The sequence below is a fragment of the Acipenser ruthenus genome, chromosome 20 (assembly GCF_902713425.1).
Source record: "Acipenser ruthenus chromosome 20, fAciRut3.2 maternal haplotype, whole genome shotgun sequence".
Taxonomy (NCBI): domain Eukaryota; kingdom Metazoa; phylum Chordata; class Actinopteri; order Acipenseriformes; family Acipenseridae; genus Acipenser; species Acipenser ruthenus.
In genome coordinates this window covers 22622067-22642859 of record NC_081208.1, presented here as the reverse complement: position 1 = coordinate 22642859, position 20793 = coordinate 22622067, and the positions used below count along the sequence as shown (strand labels likewise).

At 36.7% G+C, this 20793-nt stretch overlaps 2 protein-coding genes across 2 annotated transcripts; both read right to left on the bottom strand.

The window, feature by feature from the left end:
- Window positions 1–4682: 4682 nt before the first annotated feature.
- On the bottom strand, window positions 4683–11422 carry LOC131698794 (cytochrome b-245 light chain-like). Its single transcript, XM_058992931.1, has 6 exons — window positions 11365–11422; window positions 10326–10395; window positions 9108–9185; window positions 8187–8270; window positions 7481–7562; window positions 4683–7172 (listed from the first exon to the last, which is right to left on the bottom strand). The coding sequence occupies exons 1-6, from the start codon at window positions 11420–11422 to the stop codon at window positions 6987–6989; spliced, it is 558 nt and encodes a 185-aa protein (XP_058848914.1). The 3' UTR covers window positions 4683–6986.
- Window positions 11423–12600: 1178 nt separating this feature from the next.
- Window positions 12601–20188, bottom strand: LOC117425473 (diphosphomevalonate decarboxylase-like). The gene is made up of 11 exons (XM_034042432.3): window positions 20129–20188; window positions 19942–20026; window positions 19426–19496; window positions 18291–18405; window positions 17850–17996; window positions 17191–17390; window positions 16820–16894; window positions 16173–16391; window positions 15792–15907; window positions 14359–14467; window positions 12601–13811 (listed from the first exon to the last, which is right to left on the bottom strand). Exons 2-11 carry the CDS (start codon window positions 20015–20017, stop codon window positions 13722–13724), a joined length of 1218 nt encoding a protein of 405 aa, XP_033898323.2. The 5' UTR covers window positions 20018–20026; window positions 20129–20188; the 3' UTR covers window positions 12601–13721.
- Between the last annotated feature and the right edge of the window lie 605 nt (window positions 20189–20793).

Here is a 20793-nt window from a genome sequence, read left to right as displayed (position 1 = left end):
CCTACCAGCTTGGTTGCTTGATTTTTTTTTTTTAGTTTTTTCATTTTGTAAATTGAAAAAACACAATGTAAATGCATAACTTCAGAAATAACTTATTGTATTTCAGAAATGTAGATGCATTTCGGAAAATACAATCTGTAACAAATAAAAAGCTATGCTTTAAAATATATATTTTTTTGACATATTGACCAGTGTTATTTAAAACAATATTACTGGGTCAATAATTTAAGTTTGATAACCAAAAGCAATTCTATTTTTATAGCAATAGTAATGGCAATTACATTTTATGGACTACACATTCTGACCTGAAATAAGCCTTTACTATTTTAACCAATAATTGTATTTTATATAAACAGTTTTAATTACACTATAGCACACATAGTAATGACACACAGTAACTCCAGGATTGCCTAGAAGTTAGTGATTTTTTTAAATGTGGATCTGTTCAATCAGTAAGCTGCCATGTGTTGCAAACGATGCAGCCTTTTTAGTAGACGTATTAAAATAAACGTAATAAATTTAATGACAAACATTTTGATTAGAAGTCTTTCAAAACATTGAAGACATTGAGAAAAAAGTTAATATGTTTAATATGTTTAAAGTAAATTGAAAGTTGGGGAGTTTAGAACGCATTTGACACAAAACTAGTTATTTAAAACTCAACCTATACACAAATAAAATACCCACCTGTAGGTTGAAGTTTGGCAGTGGAGATCGGAAAAACAGTGATAAAGTGCTTTCATCAGAAGCAACTCTATTAGCTCTATGGAAAAGGGTTTAAAAACAATTCATATTAGTGCATTTTCCTCCTTTTAACAAGGAATGTATGCCACCTGCAATGTTCATAAATACATTGCAAAAGGAGACATTTACATTTTGGCAAAATGGGTTAGCAACATATCAAACTTCTGTTTTTAAAAAACATGTAATCCCTTGCTACCGTTATAAGGCGATATGGTCATGGCTCCCATTTTCCCTATAATGCCATTACAGAACACAAATTGCACGGTCTCTAACTTTTGGCTCAAAACTACAGTGCTACCAAGGGGAAGCACTGACCTCAAAAATGTGTTTCTTCAGATGCATATTGAATTTCGTACAAGTCCGGGTATTCACCATTGCAGTAAATTATAAAGTTTGGTTTTAGGCAAATAAGCTGCATTAGTTAACATAAGCTATTTCTAAAGTGGGTACCGTAAATATAATTATTACAATACAAAACACAAGAAAAAACTGTATTCAGATCCCATTCTACCTCAACATTTTGTTTTCATTTCTATATGGTTAAGGCTGTCACAAGATCAACAGTTTTAGTTCAGCTGACTTCACATGACAGCAAATATCAAATAAATGTGGCTCCCATTTGTAGATTTAAAAAGACAAAGACAAAATATCTACAGACCCTACTCCAGTTTAATGCTAAACAAGGACAGTATATTTTAGAATAATTGTATTTGTTAATAATGATCTTAGGCAACTACAGATATACAGACCACTTCAAGCGTTTTATTCAAATTTTGAAATGTATGGTAACATTCAGTTACAAACTGCCTTTACTTGGCAGCGTAAATTGAATTGACCATTTAACTCAATATATCTTACAGTCAAAAGACCACATGTATTTTTCTGAAAACGTTTGCTTTTATATAAGCAATGTCTATTAAAACAAATTAGTACTGTGCAAGCCAAGCTGACCTGAGAAATAATTTGAATATTTTTAAGTGTGAACTAATGATGTGCTCAAGGTATTTATTACAGCACATACGATTTCCTCAGAGTCATCTAATCTTCTTTGTTTGAAAGCTATAGTCTACCAGTATATATTTTCATTTGAAGTGACAAATGACTACCCTCCACATAGATCTGAAAGCTATTTAAATGAAAAAGAATGCAGTTGGATTACAGAATAAATCTGGGAGGTAGCATTCATAAAAATAATGTCATTAAAACATTTTAATCACCTGTTGTTCAAAGAGACCATGCATTCCAGTCTAAAAAGCAAATATACCTTTCAGGTCTGGTGTAAGAAACCACCGAATCTAAAGGAGGCAAGGGGTCAAACCCCATCACTGGCTGAGCAGTGGAGAGGAAAACAAGCATGTGAGTAACATACATCTCCTGCCAAAGCTGTAAATACAAAATGCCCATGAACGTATGCACATGTAAAAATGCAAGTGTGACAAAGGTAGGCAGACGTGGGTCATCACATATCTTCATATTCTCATTACCTTGCAGCAAATAATGTTGTGACCACAATTGGAAAAGTAGATAGGATAAAAACATGTGCGATACAAGATTCTAGAACTAAAGATATCAAGTTCCACGTGTTTTCATTTTAGTAAAAGGAATGATGACCAAGGCTGTAAGATCAATTTTACCTTGATCTTATTATTACTGGCAACATTATCACTTTTCAAATATACTCCTATTTTAATTCAGCACATATAGAACCTAATGTTAGACAACAAGTACTGTTTTATCTGCTATCGGGAGAAACTGCAGCATCGCCTGTCCTGTGTGTGGCCTGGGATACGACTGTACTAATCTCTTACCAGAGGCAGAGCAGCTGTGGCCCAGCTCTTCAATAGCTTCTTTATTGTCATTAACTAACCAGCTGCTTCCTCTTTTAACTAACATGCTTTGGCCCAGAGGTGAAATGACCCAGGAAGTGCAAGTTTAACAGATATCCTGAAAATAGGACATAGAAACTGAGAACTTTCTTTATCTGAAGTGGTACCAGTCCAGACGTTTCAAATAAAAATACACATTGGAAAGCTTCAGTATAGATGTGTAATCTCTTTTAACATATACAGTGCCCTCCATAAGTATTGGGACAGTGAAGTCAAAATTGCTATTTTTGCTGTACACTCAAGCAATATGAAAATACAATTAAAAGATTAATATGAGGCAAAAGTACAGAATGTCACCTTTTATTTCTGGTGGTTTCAAGACATACATGTTTTACCAACTAAGAATAACAGCACTTTTAGAGTTCCATCCCCCCAATTTATGTGAGCATAAGTATTGGGACAATTCAACTTAAAGAAAATATAAGAAGTATAAAAGCTAGTATTTAGTCGCAAATCCCTTGCATGCAATAACAGCAGTGAGTCTGCGACCCCATTGACATCACCAAACTCTTGGTATCGTCCTTTGAGATGCTTTGCCAAGCCTTTACTGCAGCCATTTTCAGCTGTTGCTTGTTTTGGGGAGTTTCTGACTTCAGTCTCCTCTTCAGCAAGTGAAATGCATGTTCAATGAGATTTAAATCAGGAGATTGACTTGGCCAGTCTAAAACTTTCCACTTTTTTCCCCTGATGAACTCCTTGGTTGCGTTGGCAGTGTGTTTTGGGTCATTGTCCTGTTGCATTGTGAAGCGCCGCCCAATGAGTCTGGTGGCATTTTCTTGTACATTGGTAGCCAAGATGCTTCTGTACACTTCTGAAGTCATTCTGCTGCTGCCATCATTCGTTACATCATCAATAAAGATGAGTGAGCCCATTCCAGAGGCAGCCATGCATGCCCATGCCATGACACTACCTCCACCATGCTTCACAGATGAGGTGGTATGCTTTGGATCATCTGTAGTTCTTTTTTTCTCCACACTTTTGCCTTCCCATCACTTTGATAAAGGTTAATCTTCGTCTCATGTGTCCATAAAACTCTGTTCCAAATCTCTACTGGCTCATCTCTGTACTTTTTAGCAAATTCTAATCTGGCCTTTCTGTTTTTGGTGCTGATCAGAGGTTTGCATCTTGCAGTGTAGCCTTTGTAATTCTGCTGCCGAAGTCTTCTGCGAACAGTAGATTGTGACTCTTTCACCCCAGCATTCTGGAGGTTGTTGGTGATTTCACTGACACTTATTTTAGGGTTGTTTTTCACAGCTCTGGTCATTTTTCTGTCATTAACTGCTGTTGTTTTCCTTGGCCGACCTGGTCGTTGCCGATTTTTCAGGACATTCCAAACTGTTGATTTGGCTATACCCAACTTTTGTGCTATGGTTCTAATTGAGTTCCTCTTTTCTTTTAGCATCTAAATCGCTTGCTTTTCTTTTATAGACAGCTCCCTAGTCTTCATGTTGGATTATGACTACTAACACCAAACGCAGACTCCAAAGGCAAAAGCAAAGGATAGAACTGAGACTACACATTCATAGCTCTTTTATGTGTGAACAATCAATGCAACAGGAAACACCTGATCAATTAGAAACACATGTGAGCCAAATGTCCCAATACTTATGCTCACATAAAATGGGGGGATAGAACTCTGAAAGTGCTGTTATTCTTAGTTGGTAAAACATATATGTCTTGAATCAGCCAGAAATAAAAGGTGACATTCTATACTTTTGCCTCATATTAATCTTTTACTTCTGTACTTTTGCCTCATATTAATCTTTTACTCGTATTTTCATATTGCTTGAGTGTACCACAAAAATAGCAATTTTGACTTCACTGTCCCAATACTTATGGAGGGCACTGTATTTCCATCCCCTAAACAGTTTATCTGAGCGTTTCACACTTCAACAGGAGGGCTTACTTCTTCTCATACTCCTCCACCACAGGTTCATTGGCATCTACTCTCTGCAGCACTTCTTTAACATTCCTCTCCAGCCACAGCATCACAGCCGGGTCTTTCCACAGAGAGTGACTCCTCCCGACGAAGAGGGCCACCAGCTCGTTCAGGGCAGGGGGCTGCCTGTACAGACACACACAATCTCATCAGCTTTCCAGTATAAATGATTTATTAGAATACATCTTAAACATAATGAAAAGTATAAATCACTTGTAATTGATCTATGTGTTACTGGCATCACCCTTACCCATACTATGATGTTTGATACACCTTGCATTTATTGATACAATACATTAATTTAAGACAATTAAGACAATGTGAAAATGAACATCTGGTTTACGTAAAGCACCGGCTATAAATGCCAACAAAAACGTGGTCTTGAAATAAGACTTAAGTCTTAAAAGCGTATTGTTTTTTCTCAAAAACATGCAGAGAAACTCATTTGCAAAGGATTCTGAAAATGTGTTTTCTGCCCCGGCTGTCTCCTTCATTTGGCTTTTTTCCCCTACATTAATGTACCCTCCTTGATCAAGCTAAACATCTCACACAACAAAGTGACTAAGAGTGTGCAAAGAGAATTATTTTAATACTCCAACCATATACTAAGGCAATCTGCAATACTGCAAGGACTGTACTACAGAACAAGCCGACATGGAAAGAACATCTGGAACTCTGACTCTTATCACCCTGGATTGTATCAACCTGCCCGTGGGTTATCCCAGGATTACCTCTTAATCCAGATTCCAGGTGAATTCTTCAGTACTGTACAACAAAATACAGCTGTGGCTTATCCCAACAGTGTATAGGGTTATCAAATCAACTCCATAGTAAGCTTGTTGGAGAGAATGGGAGCAGTTATACAGCAAATAGATCTTGGTTGACTTGAATGAAGGATGTAAACCCCATGGAAGTTTTTTTTTTTTTTTTTTTTTTTTAAGTAAAAAATGTGAGTCTAACTATCAAGTACAGCAATTGGAGCAACTAAAGACCTGCTCAACAATTCAGAAACAAAAACACAAAAGAACTAATACATAAAATTAATATACTAACCACTGCCTCCTCCTCAAAACTGTTTTTTACTTGCATTTGTAAATTGTGTAGCAAAAACAATGTGAACTTTAAAAATGTGTAGTAAAATACCAACATGCAAATAGCAGCAGATGAGGCTGTTAAAACATATTTGATAACCAGGTAGGAAAAGGTGATAGATGACAGGTTTACATACATGGGAACCTGGAGTTACCCAGGTTATTGGGTACCATTTCAGATCAAATGTATTGTTAGATTTGAATCTGCTGTACTTAAGGCCATGGTGCACACAAAACAGGCAAATTATTTGGTACACTGGCTATTTTGCTGTTTTAACAGGAAACAGACTTAATAAAATGTAACAGTAAGGGGACTTCCCTGTGTTTAAATGCAACACATGAGAGCGCAGAAACTTGCGATTAAAAAAAGTAGTGCATTTGAAACTCAAAAGCACCATCACAGAAGTTTCAAATAACATTCTATTTTAGTTATTTCCACAGAAGACTCCATTTCACGTCTGAGCCTGCCCATGTCCACACAGTAGAGATGATACTACCATACAACATTACTAGTGTAGCATCAGTACTAGTAATAAAGAATTAGTAAATAACCCTTGACTTTTAAAACACTTTAACGTCTATGTTAGATGTTGTTCCTTTATACTATGTACACTGTAGCAAAACAATTGCAATTTTGTTAATAAATAAAATGTGCACTAGTAGGGATCACCAAATGCTTTAAAATATGACTACAGAAACTATAACCCACTAAGGGGTTGATTTGATTACCCTATTCCCTGGCAGGATAGGACAAAGCTGGGTTTGTTGCATCCACCATGAAATCAAGAGGATTGCCGTGTGCTGTAAAATATCTCAGAAAATCCAGCAGTGGATTATCCCCCAAACAAAATGTAGTCTTACTCATTTTCCTTAAATGACGTACAAATGGGATATATTGTTGGTAAGAATACAAACAAATCTGATTCAACTTCTGCCTTTTAACAAGAACATCTATTAATAATGATCCATCAATATTATTATATATACAAACTGCTTCAAAAAGACCCTACTGGGAAATATTTGGTATCATGATTTTAATGTAACATAACCAATACTTGCTAGAATGCCAAACTACCTAAATTATTTTTTTTTAATGCAAAACACAAAGCAAAGCAACATTGGGGGTATGAAGGTAAACATTTAGTGTCCTTCCAGTGGTAAAATCTAAACAGTACCAGGGTTCATAGCATTTTCAAGAGATATTTCCAGAGCATATGTTATTTTTTGGTCCTGTAAACTAGGACCTCTGCAATGCAGTCTATTAGAGCCTGCAGCGATTGTTCGATTGTGCACACCCTTGGTCACACTGTCCCCTCGGAGGTGCTCTTAAACAGAGTTGACAGAGATGGGAATGGGGTTGACATACGCAGCATCCTCTTGCCGTTTCCTCCGGAGCTCTGCGGGGAGGCGCGGGGGTGGGTTCGAGGGGGGTTCCTTCATGCTTTCTCCAGGGCGTTGCTTGCTCTCTACTTGAGGCATGATGGGTTCCCACTGCTCTCCGCGGATTGCAGCCTGCATGGAATTAAAATAAGGACAAACAGTTAAACGGGTGTATCGCAAAGCATACAGCACATCATGAAACCACATAGTGTTTACAGGTAGCTAACTGTTGTGAACTTACACCACATACTGTAGGTCTTAACTAAATACCTGTATCTGTATTTTCATTTTAAATAATTTAATCTGTTGCTTTACTAGGTTAAAGAAAGTTCTTAGTTTCCACATAGTCTGTTACTGTTTTACTTAATTTAGCTCAAATGAATGACACCCAGAAGAAAGGGGATTTAAATGACCCAGAGATACTTGGGGAAGTCACTCACCAGCAGGTAGATGAGGCTGGCAATCGCAACACACACACAGCCAAGGACTGTGGGAAGCATAAACCCTCCTGGAATGGAAAGACTGGAAAGAAAGACACTTTCATGACATGCTGCCTGTGTTCAAGCATGTAGGATAGGACTGCCAAAAACAGGTGCGGTGTATACAAAAAAATAAAAGAACCGCTTCCTCATTTGTAGTAACACAGTCATAGTGTACTTAATCTGTGAAAATGTTTTGAAGTATGATACCATATTTGTACTAGCTTCACTTCAAACAAAAATATATAATGTGATATGATTCTGAATTAACTAACTATAATTAATTAATCCTTCAGGTCTATTTAAAAAAAAAAAACTGTAAAGTAACCTTAACCCCATCCCTGCTGAATATTGACTTGAAACTGACTAGTAACAATTGATAAAGGCAACAAATCCATCATTCATTTGCAGAATGCCCTTCAAGCTAGGGCACAAATACTAAAATCTGATACCTTTTGTAATGGGCATTTGTTCAAAGCTTACAACAAAGTGGTGACACTTCATTAGGAACTCCTGCCGATCGGCTGACAACCTGTATTCAGTACTGGGGTCATTTTGTGTGTTGATCTGTTTTTAGGTCACAACCCTCTGAATCCATTATCTTCCTCATACATCTCCTTGACCCGACACAAAGTGATCTTGGAGTGATGTGTGTTCAGTGACTTACACAGCATGCAGGCCTGCTCGGACAAAGTAGTTCCGTGTCAGTGGACCAAATGCTTTGACACAAATAGTCAGGTACCTCTGACCCCTGGAAAGACAACGAGAAATGATATCAGTTGTTATATACAAGAAATATATAAATAAAATATACAAGTAAAAAAATAAAATCACTGTGTTCAATCTCTACCCCATTTCAGAGGCACACATTTTAACTACGTGTCTCTGAAATGGGGTAGGTATTGAACACAGTGATTTTAATTTTTCTACCGTAATATAATAATATCTTTATATAGCACCTTTCATGACCACCATCACAAAGCACTTTACAGGAGGTAGGTTGTGAACTGTGCATTATATGCAGAGTCACTTACAAGGACATTGATTTAACATGTCATCTGCAGGATGGAGCACAAGGAGGTTAAATAACTTGCTCAGGGTCACACAGTGAGTCAGTGGCAGAGGTGGGATTTACCTTCTGGTTACAAGCCCTGGACTTTAACCACTGGACCACACTGCCTCCTAGCGTTTGCCTCAACTTATCATCATCTCTAAATTTGTAGGTTAATACACTTTCTAAAAACGCGCATTTAATAAGATTGTTAGATTTTTTTTTGTTTATTTACTTTGTACGGCGAAAGGCTACTTTAAATTAGATATTTACATTATACTAGAGCTTTCTTTGTTTTTTATTAATTCAAAACATGAATGTGAGAGATCCAGTAAACAACTAAAAAGCTAAATAAATAATAATAATAAATATAACATGTAAAGTCATCTGGACTGGTTATATATATATATGTTGTATGACCTTCCTGGAACGCTCATTAAGGCAATGCTACAAGTTGTTGAGTTTCTCAAAGATATCGACAGGGTATGCTAGTTGCAGGATCTGGTTGGACCAGGTGTTAAGATGTCTTGCACTCACATTCTCTCAATGCTGGTGCCTTTGTTTTTCCTCTTCCCTCTCGGGTATTCCAACAGACAGATGAACACGCCAGCAGCACTGGTTCAAAGGTCAAAGAAACAAAGAACCTTCGAAGTGATTCACCATCTCTGCTTTTCGCCTTCTACTGTCTATTAGCGAGCACTTAGCAGAGAAATTAAAAAGCACACCCAATCCATTCAACCTTGTGTTTCCTCCACTTCAAAACTGCTATTTTTGTAATTAAAACAATTGAAACAAATACATTTTTGGCATTCATTCCCTTACAAAACTGGTTTCTAAAGGTCTTTTTTTTTAAAAAATTATTTCCTGGTAGCTTCTATTGCTAAACCACATACACTATACCTGTGTATCAGATGAAAAAAAAAGGTCACTTTCCTCCATGGAATTTTGAAACACTGGTTCGTTTGAATTCTGATTTATTATTATTATTATTATTATTTATTTCTTAGCAGACGCTCTTATCCAGGGCGACTTACAAGATATCACATTATTTTTACATACAATTACCCATTTATACAGATGGGTTTTTAGTGGAGCAATCTAGGTAAAGTACCTTGCTCAAGGGTACAGCAGCAGTGTCCCCACCGGGGATTGAACCCACAACCCTCTGGTCAGGAGTCCAGAGCCCTAACCACTACTCCAACTAATCTGCATATTTCACATCAATTTTATGAAAAAAACACCCTTTTTTAATCTAGTTGGAATTCAGTTTGAAATAAAAGCACTGTTAGCAGTAGTTACTTAACCTTATTCAGAAATGTATTTTTGAGGCACAGTCTAACTATGGAGGAGTCTGATTTAGAATGAACAAGACAACTTTAAAGGGGTTCTCTAACTGAAATACTCTTTCTGAGGAATGAACAACATGCAAGTATCTTTCAAACCTACACAAACTGTTCATGTTACTCAGCACACAAATAAAATATCACATCTGCCAACCATCCTCAAAAGCTTGTTATAATCTCTATAACATGCTGCATTGTATAACCAAATGTGTAAGATAATTACAAAGGGACATTAATGATAAACACAAGAATAAAACAAGATAACACTTGATTTAAAAATATCAAATAGAAGAAAAATATCTTACATTATTTATACTTATATTTGAACTTGCTGATGTATGTTTTAATATAAAAGCTTCTGTCTTAAAAGGTATAGTGGGCCAATGTTAATGAACAGATCAGGACAGGATACATTCCATAAGCTGCAAACTGCCAGTCCTTAAATTGGCCAGCAACTCCCACTATACCTCCTGTCAGCAGAACTGAAATATGGAAGTAAACAGTGAGAAAGGCTACCACAATCACAAGCGCTTGTGTATTGGTAAACTTTACAGTAAGTATGAAGAAGAAACACAGGACAAACACAACCTTTACAAAGTTTTTAGCTTAGGCAATATGTACTCAATTAGGCCTACAGGGTTTTCCATGTAAGGTGTAACTGAGACAAACAGTAAAAAAAAAAAAAAAAAAAAAAAAAAAAGAGATGACCGAGATTAAAGTTTTCTCACCCCACCTAAATTATTCATAATAAAATACGTGTATGCATTTGCAAATGTTCTGTTATAAAAACCAACATGCCGCTACACAGGGAACCCCACATTTAAAAGCTGCTGTAATGTTTCACGCAAACGAAATAACGTTTGATATGTTAAGTTTAATAACAATATATCAATATGTATCGTTTTCTAAAGCACTGGGGGCAGTTTTTTTATTTGTTGGTTACTTTGAATTTGCTGAGCTCTGCAGAAAATACACTTAAGAGCAAGCCGTTTTAACATTTATTTATTTTGATATCACAGATTCTGTTTTTGAAATGAAAAACAATATTGAAACTAAATGTTAAACCGCAATATTTAAAAAAAAAACAACAAAAAAAAAAACTGTAATACTTTTAAATGAAATGATCTTTTTTTCACAGTTATTGTTATTTGGTAATGTGATCTGCTCTAGGGATGGCAGTTAATAGCTAGATTAGAATCCCAGGCAGTGTGCCTTGTGCATTAAACTGAAACTTCACACTCAGCGTGCTGTACAATAATGAGGATGCACAACATCCTGCCGCTTCATCATTCACAAACATATATGCTTTATACATCTAAGGTCTTATTTGCTCTTTGTACTAATCATAAATCATATTAACTTTGCGCATACATATCATCAATAAAGATCAATTTCAGAACACCAGCAGCATAACAATAAAGTTTCCAAAGGTTTTTCAAAGTTTCACTTGCTCAGACCGGTGGCTAGAGCCTGTTCGTTTGCCCACATGGCCCATTCAATTTGACCCATTCTATTGACTGCCCCTTATGATTGAAATGAATAAATAAATAAATAAATAAATAAATAAATAAAAACTCCAGTTCTTATTTGATCTGTGTGCTTCGGCAACAGTCTTAGCAACTGATGACTTGTTACAAAGTAATATCGTGACATGTACAATCCCTGCCTTATGCGTCACTTCAGTTTTGCCTTCACTTTGTTTTCGAAAAAAAGGTGCATTCAGCCTGATGTGCTTCTCTCCTTTTATGTTTGTTTCAGGGTATGCATATAACGTATAATTACATGTAAATTCTCCCTTCACAAAATGTGCTAATCCAAGATTAGGAGTGCCCGATGCATTTTAGTTGGCAGGACAGTTTTAGAAGGGTTTCCTCTTCAGCTATGCTATTTATTACTATACCTGTACATTGGGGAGAATAAATACTTCTGCCATTGAGTATGACCAGTTTTGGTGATTCTAATATTTAAAAGATTTACAAAGTTAACAGTTTCAAATTGTTCCTGGATTCATGTTTTTAATGAGCAAAATGTGTAGCACGACTAAATACCTTTAATAAATTCAAAGAAGTACTAGGGAGTTCGTTCACCTTTTACTTGGCTGCACTCATAACATCCTCGCTCCACAAAAAAAAGTGTGTTCACAATTTATATCCCCAACACAGCTGTAAATGAATAATCTATCACTATGCCGTATGCAAAATAGTATAGAACAAGATATAGCAATTAAGTTTAATAACAACTGTAAAAGTAGTATGACAGCTGTAATTGGGGACGCAAATGAGGTGCTGGTATCATGTTTAAGTATATTAAAATACTATATTAAAGAGGTACACCTCCATATATCCTCCTATTTTGATACTTTCAATGATGTATGGTAAATAATGTTTATACTAAGTTCCATCACAAATTGATTGGTTTTCCAGATATATTGAAAAATGTACAGATTGCATCCCCTGTAGGGGATAATAACTCATGAGATCAAATTAATCAACAGGTGTATATTTGTAGCTTGTTCAAGAGGACTCCCATTCACATTAAATGTTACACTCAGACTCCAAATAAGTAATGTTGGGTTCTGAAAAGGAAATGCTGAAGGCTAGTCTTACCGGTGTTAGGTTGTTCAACCTCCAAATACTGGTATGGGATGTACAAGCCCTCGTTTACAAAGGTTTAAACAAACACACCGCTACACAAATACATCTTTATTTCTGTCTGTTATAGAAAAGCTCTTTATTTGCATGTTGTGGGGGTCCAGAGTCAATTTGTTTCAATACATTTTCAATCATACACAATAACAGAAAAGACACAATAATTACAAAATAAATGAAGGGTGTTTAAAATGTACAGTTACACATCCAGTAAAACCACAAGGGGTAGGTGTGACTTGCTCAAATACCTCCAACTACTAATAAAAAATAATAAAAAAAAGTCAGGTTTCACTCCTGCTACAAAGAAACAACACTATTTGAATTACCCCAAACGAAGACACTTTACTGTGCAAAATGTTGTAACTTCTCATCAAGTATTCCCCGATTGTTAAATAATTTGCATGCATGCTTTATGCAAAGGAGCTGAAAATGTGCTGGAACAGTAATTAGTAGGCTGTATTTCATCTGTATCTTTAAATAATTCCAAACGCAACAGTAGAAAATAGAGCACCACAGTCATATTATGCTTCTAGTAATTAAACATACAAGTTGGTAGAAGGCCGCAACAAAATATACATGGGTATTTACTATAGGTAAATCATTAGTAATAAATCCCTATGTTAAAAAAGCAACACGTGTTTTTTAGCCTCTAGTGCTTTGTTAAGGAAATAAAAGGTAGTCTTCGGTGAATGCAAGAGTCCTAATAATAAATGGTTACATAAGACCATAAAAGACCAGGCTGTAAGGATGAAAAAATACAAAGCAAAATATATTGGAAACCATTATAGAGAGCTCCATGTTAAACACCAGTCTGTGGTACCTTCATTAGGTTTCAAAGTAAAACTAATCAATCACCTACAGCAGTAACACAATTGAGGCATTAATGGGTAAACCATCAATGAACGTGCCCTGCAAATCAATAAATACACCCTGTATATATAAACAGCAACACAAATACATAGTCTCCCCCTTTTTAAGAAGAGTGTTTGCTTTAGAATCACCTGATAATTATAATGTATATGCTGCACTTATTACTATGAAATACACAATATTACTCTGCCAGGTTCCACTTGGTAGTTTGTTTCTTTCAGTAAAACTGTATTCAATGTTCAATGACATGATTTGCAGGGATCCTGGCTATACATTCTGGAGGCCAGTGCTCAGGCACTTTGCTTCAAGTGCTTTGGAAGCCCGTCTGAGCCCAGCAGGTGGAGGCTTGTATCTTCTACAACCCGAGGGCCTGGTCCTGCCTATAGAAAAACACAGAGAGGATTCAAACACTGCGGCTGGTGCTACAGTTTAGTTATGGTGGAGCTGCCCTTGTAGAGCAAGCAGCTTCAAATGTCATTTTCCCAGTCTGTGTTAAGGTGCTATCATCTGAGTTCTATTTGCCTGCAATAGATAAATGTAACATAGGCTAGATCAGCCAAATAGCCAGTGCTGTGGCATTATGGGTCACGTTTCCTTTTCCTGGCAATGTACTACTGCGTACTAAATAGTGCTGGCATACTAATATAAAGAGACTTTGGCTGATCTAGCCTTCATTATATATGTCTATGGTGGGCCACTAGAACTGAAGAGCAGCTCCTGAACTTGTAGTCAAACCCAGACTTAATAAAACTAAAAAACAGGAGTATTTCAGTATGTGCAATAAGATTCACACAGAATGATGGAAAAAATCCCCAAATGACAAGGGGGAAAAAGCCACTTTTGATACATTTTACAGAAGGAACGCATGACATATCTAACCAAAGACAGTTTTTTTGCAATGCTGCACAATCTGAAGGCTTTTTCTACCTTTGTGTTAATGATATAACTGATTCCTCTGGGGCACGACTCCATCCCAATGGCAGATTTCAGCTCCTCTGTTACAGACACTGGGCTCACTGCCAGCCCTTTTAGGAACCTACAGAGAAACATAGAAACTGGTTAACTACATGCATTTACAGTACAACACTCAAAGTGCTTGCTTCAACATCAGCCTTTTTTAAATGCTACTGTATCACATCACTTTTCACTTCACTCCAAAAAAAATGTTTTACAAACAGAATTTGAGTCAGTTTTTGTGGTTTTATTTAATTACCAAATGTAGTGTCTGCAGCTGAGAAACACATGACAAAAAAACATGCATTGGTATTGAAAGAAAAACTGACATTTGGATTGCAAAATTACATCAAGTCTAGCAAACATGCACAACTAGAGTGTATTTGTTTTTCACCTTTTAAATTAACTCTTTTTGGCCATTTAAAAGTTTTATAAATGGTTCATTCCACCCTAGTTCACCAAGAATGACAAAAACTGGTTGTATAGCAACTGCCACTAGTTTGCTTTGCAAATTGTAAGTTTAACAATAAAGACCCTATTCACAAAACTTTAGGGACTCCTTTAAAGAATGTTTTATTAAAGGCTGTTTTTTAAAAGTCCAAATCAAATTTATTTTTGAACTTTTTTATAGAAGGTTTGAAGAGCATTCACAGTTTTCAAAGAACCATTTAACCCAAGAGAACTGTGAAAAAAAACAAAAACAAAAAAACGTTCTTCTATATAAAAAATGAATTACAGTGTTTCCCATTAATCTGCACAGCAATGACAGTAACAGGAATTTAGAAAGGCTTTACTTTGAAAAGCAAAAATGTCAGGAATTCTTTGTTTTCTTGTTATGTGTCTGCCAAGATCCGTGTCTGCAGCCGACAATCATTGTGTTGAAAGAAATGACAAATAACAGGAAGCCCAGCAGTTACAAGCAACCAAAATATATGTCTTTTGTTTTATTTGGGTCCTTATTCAAAATGTGGACCCTTATATACCTATCGTGTCTGTCTGTCTGTACAAGGTGAAGCTTCTCAAAAATGTTATGTCTCCTAGATTCCTGTAGACAAATTGCAATTGTGTATAATCAGATAAACTATTGACTTTATAAACATTTTACAAATAATGACCATGTATTAATATAAATGTCCATTTATTAATAATATAAAGTTTTATAAACAATGATATCCTTTTTCAATATAAAATATAAATTGACATTGCCTGTGCATAATTATAGGTTGCAAAGTCTTTCATTCCTCCTTATTTAAAAATTATTTTCAATAATTTATAGATATTTATAATTTGTGTTTCCATTAGGTTTGTGTAAACGGTATCAGACAAGACTGTTACACAAGACCACGGCTCCCCATGTCTCCCTTTATTGATTTATTTTAGTTTCACTGAATGCTACAGCTACTTACTGTTCACCATTGGTCTCTGGGGGAAAGTATTGCTTGATCAGCTCCACAAACTCATCCACGTGCTCCTCCAGCATGTACACCACAGCGTTCGGGCCAGCATCAAATGTGTACGCAAGCTGAAGAACACAGAAGTACTGCTTTAGGAAGCAACTCAGGGTTCAGCCTGCACCTTCAAGAAGGGGCTGGTTTTAACACTAATTGTGATCATCGTTATGATCATTGTTAGCTGATAATCTAACTGAAAATAAATTATGGCCCAATGAAAAGTGGAAGGTTTCTGAGATGTGCCTGGAGGTCTTTCTTTTATAACTATTATAAAGCAAGAGAATCATAGATGACAAAAAAATGCAAGGGTCATTTCAACAGGTCTTTCAGACTTACTTGCGTCCTTCCGTAGTAAGTGTTGTAGCGATGCACTAGGCTGATGATGCGCTTGGACACATCATTCAGGTAGAAGATGGGAGGGTATGTGTCCAGACAGGTGGCGTGGAATTGGTTGCTGTCTTTCATGGTCAGTTCTCCGAATGTTTCAAAATCCCGCCGTCGGATTGCAGCAATCATCTCTTTCATCCGTTCAGGAACAACAGACTCTGCCCGATACTGGAGCGCACAGAGAAGACAGGAATAATTTAAATACTCTATATTCCAAATGTTCACTTTCCTGCCCTACAATAGCTTCAGTACCATATGTAGCATAGCTCAGAGTCGATCAAGTGGACCACATTCTGACAAGGTCTTTCCTCTTGGATAAACAGGTTCCAGGGTAGATGTTGCAAACTAGCTCTGTACTCATAGTCCACATGGTGAGAAAGTGACTGAAGTTTTTTTATTACTTTGTTTATCTTTGATCTGACATTTCTTCATGTGGGCGTCCCTATGAGCTGGAATGGCCCAAGACATTTTCTTTACTTTAAACCCTCTCTTTTACGCAAACTTTATTCAGTTCTTTCAGTCGGAATAAATAAACTACGATCTACCTGATAACAGGACAAGATTGATAATAAAGGAAGCTGTATTTTCTCCTGTACCTTTAGGAGGGGGCTGGTTTGGACACTTGTCTGCATTCCAGCTGTGCTTCCTACTGGCTTCCGCTCTGCACTCACCTGTAAAAACACAACATTACACTTGCTGTAATCATCTGGCACCATATGTTTTAAATCAAGTTCTTAGGGACTTCCATATCAAAGTATGATACAAAACTTAGAGGGTCAGCAGCTCACTTAAATAGTAATACAATGTCATATACAAGACCATACCTTATCTGAATCTAGTGTGATGACATATTTTTTCCATACACTATTCCCACATTAATTGTTCACATCGCTAAAGTGCAATTCTCTGAGGGTTTGTGAACACCTCTAGCCTGCATTCTTTTTGCAATACTTAAGCCCCTACTTACCACCAGTATAAGGACTCGGAGCTCAGGCCAGTGAGTCTCTGGCTGTATCTGCTCTGCGATGCTGTCCTTTCCATCAGGCTTGTCTCCCATGATCCACTGCACAAAGCCCCCGTACATACTCCTGCAGGCACTGCCCGACCCCTGGCGAGCCACTTCAGACAGCTCCCCCTCCACTCCATAAAGCCTGGCTAGCGTGTACACTGTCACACAGAGAGAGAGGGTCACAACAGTCTGAGGGTTATTGTTAACAGCTGTCATGTAGCACTGAGTAACAAACCAATTAAGACAGCAAGATCTGTATCATTACTGAATTGCAGGGGCATTGCTAAATTATTTTAGGGTGTATAAGGGTTGAGTTAGCTGGATGACAAGTTTTCAGATTTTAGATTGTATATTTCAATTTATAAAGGTTTGGTTGCTGTAGTTCTGTTGAGCTTCGTGCACAGTATTGCAGAGCTCTGTGAAAGCACTATAATACCCACAGATTAACAACCAATATTTTTTTTTTTTAATACTGGTATGTGGAGCTCATTTTATTTTGCTCCACTAAAGTCATTCTGATAGAAATCAATATATATATATATATATATAGTATATATAAACAAACACGTGCTGGTTGTGTCTTCCATTTTTTCTAAACAAAGGAGTTTTCCGGTTACCCAGGCAAGCGTAGCCTGCTGCAGAGGATGCCAACCCCGCGGCTGTTGGAAAGTTGTTTACGGAGCAGATGTGAACTTTGTGGGACAGGTTTAACTTCTCAGAGTTATTGTCTCCATCACTGCTTCGTTTCCTGGCCAGGCGACGGACTAGAACACAGAAAAAGAACAATTCAGATTCATCCTTAAAGGGGAGGCTTCAAACTGCTTAAAATAAATAGTATTCAAAACGTAGCTGATTTCCCAGATTTTAAAAAATGGTAGTTTTTGCATCAATGGATTCTCAATATTTTAAACAAGCGTCATATATTCAACGTTATACAGCTTTATAGTAGCTCTCATGACTGCTACAGCAATGTCACAATAATGGCATTGCTTGCTTGTTCATTGCTATACAGTGAATGGTTCATTCTAGTGAAAGTGATCATTTTAAAAGTCACACACTTTCTCTCAAGCAGGACTGGAGCCGTGGATGGTTGATATTGTCCTCTTTGCCATTAAGCCAGATTCGATCCTCCTTAAAATGCCGACTTGAAGCCACCGTTGTTGTTGTCTTTAGCTAAAATCATAAACAGATTACTCTTCAGCATTATATAGTGAAATAAGCACATGTAATACTGTCAATTAGCTTCCATGTAAAAACAGCATAAGTAAAACAAATCGAGTTTTTTATGTGCAAAAATAATAATACAGATGAACCTGCTTTATATCATGATTTCCGTGCAGGCATAATTCATGATAAAACCGGGTTTCACGTTTGCCTATGACAGCACATTACAAGTGCAAGAAAAAAAGAAAGAAAACTAACGGTGAATTAAATAGCAGTGTTTTAATACTGTACATTTAGTTGTTTTTTACATTTAAACAAATCCAGTTTACTACAGGACAAATACATTTTGTATCATTAACTGGAACGAAACAGTTTGTGTCATTATCTGAATTGTCGACTGATGAGAACTATCAATTAGGAGTTGCACTTGGTGGTTTTTTTTTAAACAGGTTCATCTGTAATTGTAAACATTCAAGGGTCCAATTTGTACCAAGTTACCGATCTTAGCTAGGGAGCCACAAGGAACACTGTTGCAGGGTTGTGGAGGAAAACCAGTGGGGGCAGTTAACCTTATTACACTTCAGAGAACCCCTATAGGACCTGCGCCCTACAAGTCTATGTGGAGACTTCCCAGGCTGGGTCTTTGTTTCCAGGGTTCAGTAACTTGGCAATATCTGTATCTTAAATTCTGTGGATATAAATGAAGTGATCAGCTTGATAGAGAGAACGGAAGTTATTCGCTGAACTACAGTCTACCTGCTGGGTTCCAGCAGTGATGCAACATTCAAACTGGTCGTTGGTCTATGTGCAGTAGGACTGGTGCCTGACATTGGAAGACAATGGCTACACATGATTCTAACCTCCAATAGGCTTCAATCAGTGGGCTCTGTAACACCAAACAAAGGCTGTGCAGTGAGCAAACTGTATCAACCAGAACAGGGAGCTACACAGGGAGGATTTTCAATGGATGTAGTGGCCACATTCCTTCACATAATGTGGCCACATCCTGTATGATCCCAGGATCCTTACCTGGTCTTGATGAAGGGTGACACTCAAGGAGGAATTGATAGGTAAAATTAAACCCTCATTCCTCTTCCCCCCTACAAGAAAAACAGTAGAGAAAAACAGGAACATTTTTAGTAAGTTTAAACACAGCTTCTTCACATTCTCTCCCCCCCCCCCAAAGAAAAATACGTTTTTTGTTTTGTTTTAAGCAACTATAAATATGTAGACCTCTCGTGTCAAAATACCTTGACTGGTCGGTCACAGTACTACCAGTGAAAACACCCTGTATTCAAAAAAACACTTATTTTAAGGCCAATGCACACACTTAATCGACAACTTTTTATTTTTATTTATTTTTTTATTTTTTTATTAAATAACTACATTTAATTTCTCGGTTTGGCGCACGTTTCATTCAATGCACAGACAGAACTCTACACGGTCTAACTTATGTCTGCTAAATTATTTTAGTTTTATGGATTTCTTAATAAAACAGTCTAGGAAAAGTTATATAGAGAATATTGTATTAATATGCATACTTACAGTACTTAATGACAGCAATATTTACGGGAGCAGTGCAAGTCACTAGTGACTTGAAATTAAACTTCTCGTCAGACATTGTGGTTTCCTGTCTTACAAAAACACAGAAATAAACAAAATCCGATTATTTGACAAGAGCTGTAAACCTCTCGTGCAGTTTCTTTAAAATCTCTCCATACACCACATTTACCCAAAGTTCGTGTCCTGTCGATGATTGGCTACTGTAAAACCAGAAAGAGGTATTTCTACCAATCAAAACAAAGCCTTACGCCCTCTAAACCAATCAAAACAAATCCTTACGCCTTCTAAACAAGGTGCAGCCAATAACGTTGATCAGACCATTCTCATACGAAAATGAGATCAGGATTCTACGCATGAGCACTTGAAGAATTGAAGCAAATGGTGACGCTTTACAAGAAAGGGCAGTCTTACAGTGTAATGCGTTGTCTTAAATTTGCATATTTACAATAAATAAAATCGTATTTGAAAAGCACTATGGCTGCTATGGCAAATTTTCTGCGCAATTTTTGTATATACACGACCCACTAGTGAATTTTCGACTGTTCATATACAGTTTTACATTATACTTTTTGCAGTCTTGTTTACGATTAGTTTTATCTTTATTTTTTTTTAAATAAAGATGTTGTGTGACTTGTGTCTTCATTGTGTATTTGTTTTCAATGGTATCAGTATTACACAAACACCTTTTGGAATTTCTGTTTTGTATCTGGGGCTGTAGCGAGCACGTGAACAGTACTTTCCTGATATCATACATTTACTTCACCGTGGTTATTCATGTTTTTATTTATTTTATTTTTTTAAATTTAATTTTACATAATTTCAAGTGCTTTTCCA